The 12,790-nt window shown below is 37.2% G+C and overlaps 2 protein-coding genes across 2 annotated transcripts; both read right to left on the reverse strand.

Moving 5' to 3' along the window:
- Positions 1-2,930: 2,930 nt before the first annotated feature.
- LOC125778085 (TBC1 domain family member 20-like) lies at positions 2,931-4,559 on the reverse strand. The gene is given in 4 exon segments (XM_049454374.1): positions 2,931-3,175; positions 3,226-3,335; positions 3,402-4,186; positions 4,243-4,559. Coding segments are annotated over 4 exon segments (1,164 nt in total). The 5' UTR covers positions 4,325-4,559; the 3' UTR covers positions 2,931-2,988.
- A 6,917-nt stretch (positions 4,560-11,476) lies between these two features.
- LOC125778084 (protein new-glue 1-like) lies at positions 11,477-11,924 on the reverse strand. Its single transcript, XM_049454373.1, has one exon. It carries the CDS (start codon positions 11,899-11,901, stop codon positions 11,485-11,487), a length of 417 nt encoding a protein of 138 aa, XP_049310330.1. The 5' UTR covers positions 11,902-11,924; the 3' UTR covers positions 11,477-11,484.
- Positions 11,925-12,790: the final 866 nt, after the last annotated feature.

Genomic DNA, 12,790 nt, shown 5'->3' on the forward strand with positions numbered 1-12,790 from the left:
TCATGAATACGAAACTAAATTGAATAAATTGCAAAACTAGTTATTATTAGAACTCTGATAAGAAGGTGTTTCTTCCTTATACATTTTTTGTTATAAGGATGATTCAATAGGTTTAAATATGGAAAACTAGGTTATGGATCTAACTCCACTCCATACAACGATTTAACACTTCATAAATGACCACAGTTTCAAACCACTTCCAGTAATTCTCTTGAAATTCTACAAACAGCTGAAGCATTTTTAAACATAAGAACTTAAAATCTATGTCTGTACTCTTCTATATGTTAATATAAGAATAAGCTTCCGTATTATATTAAATTTATATTTTTGGGATAAATAAGTGAAGAGCGCTCATTAATACTCGAGTCATCGTTTTACTCTTCTCCTAGCCAATGAAGGTTTATAACCGTCTCGAGTTGCTCAGCTACAGAAACAAAAAGCCTCCAACAGCTGAGTTTTAAAATTATTTTATAAGACATGATTTTGTAATGTTTATTTTTTTCTCAATTTAACTTCTCCAAACCTCGATACATTTGATCTTGAGAAACTTCCATGCAAAGTCGGCCTCCGTGATAGCGATAACTTCTGCATATCAGTCAAATTTTTTCAAGTTTGGAAACAAAGAGACAATATGGGGAATATAGCCTGTTTAATTTAAATACAAAATTTCTTTAGAGCATACGCTCTTAAATAAAAAAATTAATTTTATTTGTATGTTAACAATAAAATTAACTAAAGTAAAATAAGTTTTAATTTTTAATGTTGATTAAACTCAATGTCGACAAGCGGTGCGGCGAGAGTCCACTTCCTCGAAACGGCAGCCGGTGCGTGAATTTTGCGCTAACGATCTCATCGAATGTGTGTGACCAAGTGAGTCGAATTCCAAATACGTTAGTATATCAATTTAAATTTCGACAATATCCCGATTCCCCTCCAGCTGATCGAGTATAATAAAAACATTACGCTTCGCACTGTAACAACCGAATCAGCTGTTCAAACGATGTTTTGCAAAACGGGCGGGATGAGTCCCAAACGAAAAGTGATAAAATGGAATGTTGAATGTTGAGTTGTGTTGGGGTGTTCTCAGCTGTGGTGAACTAAGCTGTCTTATTAGGGTGCACCAGTTTTTCCGGATAGAGGGGGTGGAAGCTTAAGTCATTTAAACATAGCCTACACATGGTAGTAACGAAGATATAAGCCGATTCATTGTCATGGTTGAAGCGCACTTTTTCTTCATTAAAATTTTCATCCCTTCGGGGGAAATAGGACAGCCCACATCTGATACTTTGTTCTGACATGAGAGCAACAGAGTAGAATGTGATCGGAAACTAAACACTAAAACGCTACCTCAGAAGGAGTAGTAAATAAAATTGGGGGACACCAATTTTGTAGTAATTGATAAATATGTATATCTTTTCAGTGGAATACCGACTACTCAAGAGCAAAAAAGGGAATTGCTTCAGAGGCATTAGGATCAAAAGCCAAACCCTTTGGAAGAGGCTATAGAAAATATCATAGAGTACGGATTATCCCTTAGTGAGAATAGGTCAAAAAAGAAGGAAAGGCGAGTAGGAATACTACTTGGAATAGGTTCAAACATAATTATAATCACTTTCTATAGAAATATACTAAATCGTGAAGCGCTGGTTATTGGTGACTGTAGATTAAGGAGTCACATGAACCTATAGAGAAGTATCCTCGCCGTGACCTCTTCCATTAACCCGGGCGTGTTGTAAAGCTTTTTTAACGTGACTGGGTTTGATAAGAGGGTTGGGCTCACTACACAGGTCTCAGAGTATACCTAATTCTTAATTAGGGGACTTTAATTAAATAAGAATTTTACACGATTATTTATATTTGCATTTTAAATTGTATTTTTCGTAAAGTGAGGTTTAAAAAACATATTTATCCATTGGCAACGCTTCTGATAAAACGCCTGATGACATTACCGGATGCACTCCGGAAGTAGTAGGAGCTACCAGTTCGAACCCTTATACAAATCGGCAAGCCCAAACTACTATTATACAGTTCAATAAATCAAGACCCACCCAATCCAAGTGCGAAGTAGACAGTTTTCATTGTTAAAGTTTGGATATACCTATCCACTCTGTATCAGCATAAAAAACTGGTCAAATCAATACAGTTTCCGCAACATCAACGAATATTTGTGAAATCACGCTTTTCCCCCCTTAAACATAAATTAAAAGTTATCAACACAAGCATTTACTATTGTGATCAAATTGAATTTTTCTTTTATATATATAGTTATTTATTAGTATTTAAGATACGCGTCGTTTTGTGAGGCTTTAAAAGTGAATTCTTCGATTTTTACTATCTCTGAATTTATTGAACAAAGAAGTGTGATAATGCACCGTCTCATACTGCATTGGTTATTCGTGATCATTTCGCAATATTTACGAGTATACCCTGAACAGGGTATATTAAATTTGTCACGAAATTTGTAACACCCAGAAGGAAGCGTCGGAGACCCTATAAAGTATATGTATATGTATATAAATGATCAGTATGTCGAGGTGAGTCGATTTAGCCATGTCTGTATGTCTGTCCGTCTGTCTGTATATATACGAACTAGTCCCTCAGTTTTTAAGATATCGTTTTGAAATTTTGCAAACGTCATTTTCTCTTCAAGGAGCTGCTCATTTGTCGGAACTGCCGATATCGGACCACTATAACATATAGCTGCCATACAAACTGAACGATCGGAATCAAGTTCTTGTATGGGAAACTTTTGCATTTGACAAGATCTTTTCACGAAATTTGGTATGCATTATTTTCTAAAGCAACAATGTAAATTGTTCAGATCAGTTAACTATAACATATAGATGACATACAAACTGAATGATCGAAATCAAATGGTTGCATGGGAAACTTAGTCATTTGACGATATCTTCGTCTTAATTGGCGTAGACACCGTTTACGCGATTATAACCGAGTTAACAACAGTGCGCCAGTCGTTTCTTCTTTTCGCTACGTGGCGCCAAGTGGATATTCCAAGCCAACCAAAATGGAGAAAACTGTTGTCACGATCATTGATTTCGGTGTGAGCATTTGTGGAAGCCAGCGTGCCAAGTTATTGTTACCAGCACGGGCATTACGAGCAAGTTGTTTCCTTCGCTCTTGAATTCGCTTCTCTTCCAATTGTCTTTGTAGTTTTCTATAAAATTTATTTTAACGTTAATTTCAAATTATATTGAGAAAACTTACTCTTTTCGCACCAGTTCCTCGACATATTTTTCAATTACTGTCAGTGAATATTTATCATATAATAAACTAGCAGTATTTAAAAGTTCTTCAACGGGCAGATCATCGGGAAGCTAAAAACATGTGAATTTAAAAGTTTATAGCATAAAATATATATTTGAATTATTGTACGCATTTACCCTAGATAAAAGACAGTGTACTGAGGCCATGTCACAGTCAACCTTTAGTACATCTTCAGCTCGATACAATATAATAGCAGCAGTCACAAATATTGGCATATAAATTGGTGAGGCCAAAAAATAGTCATATAGACGCACTACATCTTTATATGAATTTAAACTGTATCCAAACCACGTCAAATACCAAGGCAATGCAAAAAGTGTTCCAACTGCAGATTGTTGTAGAAATTTAAACAACGGAGGAGAATTTTCTAAATCTACCAGCGGCCATATAAACATCAAACGTTTTTGAGTGACATTCATTGTTTCTTGCATACATTCCGAAAAATGGTTGGTCGATAATTCCTCCATAACCGCAAATGCTACCTCTTCACCAACGACTAACAAAAATGTAACAGCTACATCGTGATATCCTTGATAATATCATAAATTCGAGTATTTCTTTATGACACGCAATATTAAAACAGTCAATTGGTCTTGTAATGCAATACGTTGCTCATATGGAATGCCGGGCGGAAAACGCTTAAGCGACCTATTGACATCAAGCACCACTTGTTGGTATTGTGGATGTGTTTGTAAATCTTGTAGACTGGGCGCAGGTTCTAAAGAGGATGTATCAACACCGGCCAATTGTGGCCAAAGCAATCGTCGCAACTCATCATTTACTAATCCATGGTCGGAACGTGCAATCTCCTGCAGCTTTAAAAGTGGAATATTTTCATTGTGCTCTATCAATAAACGTTCGATTTCCAAACGTTTTTGTTGTTCTTCACCACTTTCTGGACCTAAAACGTAAGAATAATTATATATATATCCCAACTAAGTATATTAAAATAGCTACATTTTCCAAACCACAATTCCTGCGGTTGATCGATTTTTATTTCACTGTTTTGATGGTTCGCTTCATTCGCTTGGCTCGTCATACTGCCAACTTATGTTTAGATGTGTAAACTGAGTAATGAAATTTTAAAATCCTTTGTAGTCGTTCATGTGCTATAATTATTATTATAATTTTTATTCCAGTGCAATCATTACAAATGCAATATATGTATAGTATTTTTATTTGCAAATTAAAAATGGCTCGAGACTGCTGGCTTACAACTAGCTGCTCAGAAAACGGAAGTTGTATTAATGAGTAGTCATAAGAAAGTTGAAACAATTGAAATTTTTATTGGAGGGTATACTATAAATCGAGCCCACATTTCAAATATCTGGGAGTGATTCTGGATCACAGACTTTCATTCACGCAGCATTCAATAGCCACATACACCAAAACGGCGAGGTCTGTGTCGGCAATAGCCTAATATGCGGAGCCCCTGGCAACTGGTGAGAAAATTGCTGACAAGCGCCAGAAGTTCGATTATTCGATACGTGGAGCCAATTTGGTTATCTGATAGTAGACAATGCAATCAATGTTATGTCAAGAAGACTCCCCATAGATATAGCAGCGTTGCTCATCAGTCCGAGACATGAGGGCTAACAAAACACCTAGCCAATGTACACAAGAACTGGGAAAAATAGATGAAAAGTGTCTCCGGAAATGGCAGGAATAATGGAATATCTCAACGAAGGGAAGGTGGACCCACTCTCTGATACCCAATATTAGAGACTGGATTATGCAGGATCAGACGGACGGACCGACAGACAGACAATCACTCGGCTTAAATTCCTCTCGCCATACTGATCATTGACCATATATAGTATGTAAGCCTATATCTTCTTACCTCGAATAGTTTTAGGTGACACAGACAACCGTTAGGTGAACAAAACCATTATACTTTGTAGCAACATGTTACAAGAGTATAAAAATGAAACACACGAAACCAACATAAAAGGGTTATTAATTCATCCCGAAATATAAAAAAGAGAGATTTAAATATTAAACCATGAAGAGGATAAACACTGGAGAACATTTGAACCCTAGAAAAAGTGGATATTACCTCACCTTACAATACAATATTAAGACAATACAAGATAACAGGGATGCACTACCTAAATACGAATATGGTATACCCAAGAAAGAGAGATAACCCAACAAGCAACAGGTTAATATACGATTACTTACAATACAACTAATTTGGTTATAAAATACATATGTATATATAGACATACATACAAGAAACAATTAACATTTTTCGTATATGTACACATAAATGTATTCATGTAAATATGCGAGTTAAACCCAAAATTAACCCTGAATATAATAAAAGAGAAATTTATAACGTGAAAATATAAACACAAATTCTCTTTACTTAAACGGAATCGGCCCCATACCTTGACACACTTTTTTCTAAAATCATTTGCCGTACTCAAATATTCAATATTTATAAAAGGCAAAATAAATATTCACAAAACCGTTTCAGGCGTAAAACGTTTTCCATTATTACTTAGTATAATAAATCGTTTTCACTTTCGCAAAACGAGCTTTTTACGACTGCATTTCTTAAGAGAAAGCTATATCAGGTCTAAATACAATGCAAATTGAAATGCATTACATTTTATGTAATAAGAAATAATTCAGTCATTAGTGATATTGTCCACATTTTCCCTTAACCAACATAACATAACGATTTAATATAACATATAATTGGTAAAATTTTACTTATATTTATTACAGACTCTCTATCGGAAACAACGGTCAATCTGTGAGATATATATATTTGCTTTTCGAAAAGAGTTTCTTTCTGACAAACGTGTGGCTGCCTAACAAAACTCTGTTGAATCGTCTTACGACTTTCTTTATCCTCCATAAATCTAATATCAAAATTTTCAAACATCCGATGGACTTCATTTCAGATATATTGGTGATGGAATGAGAGATACCTTAATGAAACTCTTACTATTTTAAAAGGAAGTTATTTTCAGACTTCCGATTGACCTTATACCATATATGATATATTAATAAATGATGTAAATATTAGTTACATTTCATTTCTTATAACCTCATAATTTTTATTAAAATAATAAATAAAAAATTAATAATTTTAGTTAACTACGCATCAGTACTGCTGTATTAAACGTCCACTAAAGTTTGCTAAGATATCTTAGATATTTATCCTTAGACAATGAAGGCTTCAGTATCTAGGAACATTGCGAAGTTAACTTCAGAACGCAGATGTCATTCCTCGTAGGCACTAATTATGTTTAGTAATAAGGTATATCAAAACTTCAGGTATAAGACAACGGCTTAAAAATTAACTTGATACTTAAAACAAATGATCATTTAAAAAGCGACCAACAGTCTTTTTAAACTACGAAAGAAGAAAAAAATTAGTGTAAATAAAAATTTTGCAAAGCAACTATGCAAATATGCGTATTAGTGCGTGCCAGCGCGTTTTAGGTTCATCACTTACTATAAAAGCCCCTGAGACTAAGGTTTTCATCAGCAGACGTTCATTTCTACGAACTGAATAGTTAACTTCTTTCAAAATGAAACTTTACTTTATATTATTCCTTGCCATAGCGGCCTGCCTGACATATGTACAGGCGCAGGATGATACTACAACTACTACAACCGCAGCTAGTGATACCACCACTACCACCACAGCAGCTGGAGATACTACCACTACCACAACAGCAGCTGGAGATACTACCACGACAACAGCAGCTGGAGCTACTACCACGACTACAGCAGCAGGAGATACCACAACCACCACCACCGCCTCCACCACCACAACAACAACAGCAGCAACCAATACAACTAAAAAAAGGAAAATTAGGAGGAGAAGAAGAAGAAGAACTACTCGAAGAAGAACTACACGAAGAAGAAGAACCACCCGAAGACTCAGGATCATTAGAAGGACAAGGCGCGCAAATGGCGGTAATACCGTTAATGCCGGCAATGGCGGCAATGGCGGCAGGCGTGGTGTCAGAAGACGTAGGATTATCCAAGGCTAAATATTTATGTCATGAATACGAAACTAAATTGAATAAATTGCAAAACTAGTTATTAATAGAACTCTGATATGAGGGTGTTTCTTCCTTATACTTATTTTGTTATTGATTGATTGATGATTCAATAGGCTTAAATATGGAAAACTATGTTATGGACCTTACGCCACGCATTGTTATAACGATTTAATACTTCGTAAATGACCACAGAGTTAAACCACCTCTAGTATATAATTAATTTGAAATTCTACAGTCACCTGAAAAATTTTTAAACATAAGAACATAAAATCGATGTCTGTACTCTTCTATATCTTACTCGTATAATATAACGAGCCGAAGGTCCTGGCAGCCAGTGCTCCTTTTTGCGTGGAAAAGTAATTGTATTATTGTTTCACGTTTTACAAATAAATAAATAATATAAGGATAAGCTGCCGTATAATATTGACATTAAATTTTTGGAATTAAATAGGTGAATAACAGTCATTAAAACACGAGTCATCGATTTGCTCTCCTCCTAGCCAATCGAAGCCTAGAGTTGCTCCGCTACAGAAACTAAAAGCCTCCAACAGCTGACTTTTAAAATGATTTGATAATGTTTATTTTTTTCTCAATATAACTTCTCTCAACCTCGATACAATTGATCTTGAGATACTTCCATGCAAAGTTGGCCTCCGTGATAGCGATAACTTCTTCATTCCACTAAAAGTTTATTTTAAATTTGGAAACAAAAACAATATATAGAGAGAATATAGTCTACACATGGTAGTAACGAAGATATGAGCCGACTCTTTGTCGTGGTTGAAGCGCTCTTTTTTGTCTATTAAATAAGGCCGCTTAATAGAGCATTTTATCGTTTTACTCTTTGGCTGCTGGGTGATGTAGATCACAGCTTTTGATTCCATGAAATGGTTGCAATCAATATTTCGGGAAATAATACAGTCCTCGTACCTGTTGATACTTTGTGCTGACATGAGAGCAACAGGGTAAAATGTACTCGGGAAATAAGGACTAAAACGGAGGGCTACCTCAGATTGAGCAGCAAATTAAATTGGGGAGATTCCGCTCTAAGCTAATAACTGAGAAATAAAACCTTTCAGTGGAATAACGACTACTGAAAAACAGCAGATGGAATTGCTGAAGAGGCATCAGGATCAAAAACCAAACTCTCATGATAATCTCCCTCTTTAAATACGAACCAAATCATGAAGCGTGTATAGAAAAAAGTTCATGAAAGTAAGGAAAGATCTGATTACCTTTTGACTTGGGAGTAGCCAGAAACGATTATTTTAAATATGGCTCAAACAGCTCACGGCTTCCAATCTGAGACACACCTTCTGGGTAGCCAAAGAAAATCCGTTTGAAGGAGAGCAAAAGTGAGAAGGCGAATCATACCTCTGGATGCGCTCCAATGAGAAGCAAACAACAGCTTTGGACGAGGGACCCCCCATGTGATGACGACAATGCAAACGCATTAAAGATTACGATGGGCATGCACCTGGAATGTCCGGACCCTTACTTAAGAAGGTACTGTTCAGCTGGTAGATATCCTCGTAAGGGTAAAAGCTGACATCACCGCCGTCAAAGAAGTGCGATGGACAAAGACTCAACCGATTAGGTCCTGGCGGCATTTACTACCGTGCCCATATAAAGGAGCACAATTTTGGTGTCCGATTCGTGGTGGGAGAGAGACTCCGTCCGAGTACAGGCATTAACCCCGGTGGATGAACGTCTAGCCACAATCCGCATGAAAGCGAAGTTCTTAAATATATGCCTAATTTGCTCCCACGTCCCGGTGGATGGGAAGGACGACGTGTCCAAAGATGCCTTCTATGAGCGATTGCAGCGCACATATGCGAGCTGTCCTCCACCACGATGGCAAACTCGTGCTTGGGGACTTTAACGCCAGGGTGGGCAAAGAAAGTATATTTGGCACAACAGTCGGCAAAATCAGCCTCCACGAGGAACATCGCCAAATGGTTTGAGGCTGATCGACTTCACCGGGGCCCGAAATATGGTTATCTATTGTACTAGATAAGAATAGAAAAATGCCTAAAGTACCTGACTGGGATCGAAAAGTCTTCAATCAGATCGATCATGTGTAGTAGACGTAAAATATATCTACAGTTTTTTGTGCAGCAAAAAACGCACATCAACAAACACAACGATGAAAAGCTGCAATCACAAATGACAGCCGAATGACCCCTTGCTCGACTTTCACTCCTGTTCTATGTGAGCACTCGTCAGCAACTAAGTCTAAAGTAACTGTGGGACGGCATTTCAAGCTACTTACGTACAGATGAATTCAGCCTGCAGAATGGCAGTGAAAGCATAACACCAGGAGATGGTGAACCCGATTCCCCAATCGTTGACAATGGAGCAGATGCCCGAACATGTAGAAGTTCGAAGAGCAATTACCCGTCTGAAGGACAACAAAGCGGCGGCTCCAATGGATTACCCGTCGAGCCATTCAACCTGGTAAGGATCATGCATCATCTTCTTTGTAGAATATGGTCGGATGAAAGCATGCCCAACGATTGGAATTTAAGTGTGGTCCGCCCAATTCACAAAACGGGAGACGCCACGATCTGCGTCAACTAAGGATAAGCAACCTCAACATCGCATATAAGGTTCTAACGAGATTAAAGCCCACCGTCAACAAACTGATTGGATCTTATCAGTGTTAATTTTGGCTTGGAAAATCAGCAACAAGCAAGATATTCACCATGCGCCAATTCTTAGAAAAGAACCGTGAAAAGAGGATCGGTCTTCGTCGATTTTAAAGCTGCTTTTGACAACACTAAAAGGAGTTGTTTTTATGCCGCCATGTCCCCGCAAAACTTATACCGCTGTATAAACTGACGTGGAGCAATACTAAAAGCTCCATCAGGATCGGACAGGACAGTCGTGGCAATCGCTACTAGGCTCCCACGTCAATGTTGAAAGTCATAACTTCGAAGCTGTAGATAATTTCGTTTATCTTGAAACCAGCATAAACAATCTCGAAATCCATCGCAACATAACCCTTGCCAACAGGTGCTGCTTTGAACTAGAGATGAGCGATATTGCGATTTTTAAATCACTGCGATTTCAGTGATTGCTTTTTTTAAATCACTGTGATTTTATATTGCTATTGCGATCGCAACTAAGTCGACGTTCAGACGTCGTTGTTGTTGTTGTAGCGGCAGATTCTGCCAATTTGACACTGTTTGGCCGAATAAAAGTCCGGGTCTGTTCCACTTACCACTTACGTAGGTTTTCCGCCTTTCTTTTCACTACATTTTCGCAAATATTGGAGCGGTTCGGCTACCTGACACTTAGAGCGTATTGCATAGTTCATTTGTATAATGGTATGATGGTTTCACACATTTCTTAGAAGGAATTACCATTAGTGTGGTTGATAATTTGTTTGTTTAGAATACCCGCTTTTAATATTTTCAAGACCAAATAATTAACGCGAGTTTCCTAATCTTTGGGAAAATATTAAAAACCCGTAATTTTTTTATTCCATCATTTTTTCTGAAATTAATTAGTTACAATTCTTGTTTTCATCACAAAATGCTTTATATAAGAACGTTACACTCAAAACTTCAAACCGCTATGACGAAAAAGAGCATATACGATATATACAATACCCTGAAGAAAGTTGTTACTTTTCTGCTATTTGCTATTGTGATCGTAATTCACAGGTTCGGACTGCTATCGTAAATCACAGGTTCGAACTGCGATCACAGTTTCGAACTGCGATTACAGTTTCGAACTGCGATTACAGTTTCGAACTGCGATCGCAATCACTGGTTCGAACTGCGATCACAGTTTCGAACTGCTATTTATAAAAAGTGATCGCAGTTGCGATTTGCGATTTTTCAATCACAGTGAAAAAATCACCGGTAGTGAAATATCGCTCATCACTACTTTGAACTAAGTAGGCAATAGAGAACTAAAGTCTTCTCTCGACGAACAAAAACCAAACTCTATAAGTCACCCATGATTCCCCTCCTGCTACACGGTGTAGATGCTTGGACGATGACAACAAGTAATGAGTCGACGTTACGAGTTTTCGAGAGAAAGGTTCTGCGGAAGATTTGTGGTCCTTTGCGCATTTACCACGGCGAATTTAATTAAGATTTTACACGAATATTTATATTTGAATTTTCAATTGTATTTTTTGTAGAATGAGGTTTGCATAACATATTTAGACTTCGACAACTACACGTCTTCTGATAACACGTCTGCCGCCATTGCCGGCATTTGCGCGCCTTGTTCTTCTAATGATCCTGATTCTTCGTGTGGTTCTTCTTCTTCGGGTGGTTCTTCTTCTTCGTGTGGTTCTTCTTCTCCTTCTAGTAGTTCTCCTCCGAGTAGTTGTTGTGTTCGATGCTGCTGTTGTTGTTGTGGTAGTATCACCAGCTGCTGTAGTTGTGGTAGTATCACCAGCTGCTGTTGTCGTAGTAGTATCTCCAGCTGCTGTTGTCGTGGTAGTATCTCCAGCTGCTGTTGTGGTAGTGGTGGTATCACTAGCTGCGGTTGTAGTAGTTGTAGTATCATCCTGCGCCTGTACATATGCCAGGCAGGCCGCTATGGCAAGAATTAATACAAAGTAAAGTTTCATTTTGAAAGAAGTTAATGATTCAACTTGCAGAAATGCTACTGCTGATTTCCTGAAAGTCAAGGCCTTTTATAGTAGGTGACCAAATGTAAACGCGCTGGCACGCACTGGTACTCATGTTTGCACAGTTGCCTTGAACTAATTTTTATTTACATCAATTTGTTTACACCGGTTAATGGTTGTGGTGGTGGTGCGTGATCACACATCTAAGCACATAATTAGGCTTCGAAAAATGTGTAGGTATGTAGAGTATGCAAACATTTCATCAACTGTGCAAACGCAAGACTTTCACTGCAAAAAACCCTAAACTTTGTAAGTTATATTTTTAAGCCCTTTGTGGGCGAAAGAGAATGAGAGTGTCATGTTTCATCAAGTTATCTCAATATTGATATAAGTAGTGCATACCAAGACTTCAACGAAGCTGCGACAACTTGAAAAATCAATTAACTACAATGGCCATCAATTTAAAACTGTGAATGTTGTGAAAATTGAAAAAAAAATCTTAAATTGTCTTGCTTAATTTTTTCGAAACACTAACTGAACTTTTATACTCTGCGCAATATGTTGCGATATTACTACATTAAATTAAAATTAGAGATGTGGAATGGAAATGTCATTTTGTCATTGTAAGGGCAATATTTAAAACTCATTGTATTATTTGTTTTTAGTATCCGGAGCATGGTTTATTAAGTTTGCCATGAAGTTTGTAACACCCAAAAGGAAGAATCCGTCTTTATACTACTGTGACCAAATTGAAAGGTGCATTTTTAATTTATACTTCGCGTGTTTTTTAAATCGGTAATTTTTTTTTCTGTAACTTGATAGCACTGTTATTCATTAGAATTTGAGATACATGTCGTTTTGTGAGGTTCTAAAAGTGAATTCTTCGATT

Source organism: Bactrocera dorsalis, chromosome 4, assembly GCF_023373825.1.
Source record: "Bactrocera dorsalis isolate Fly_Bdor chromosome 4, ASM2337382v1, whole genome shotgun sequence".
Lineage (NCBI taxonomy): Eukaryota > Metazoa > Arthropoda > Insecta > Diptera > Tephritidae > Bactrocera > Bactrocera dorsalis.

Bases quoted from the DNA above. Each gene is read 5' to 3' on its own strand.
- LOC125778084 (XM_049454373.1), bottom strand. From the start codon at position 11,901: ATGAAACTTTACTTTGTATTAATTCTTGCCATAGCGGCCTGCCTGGCA.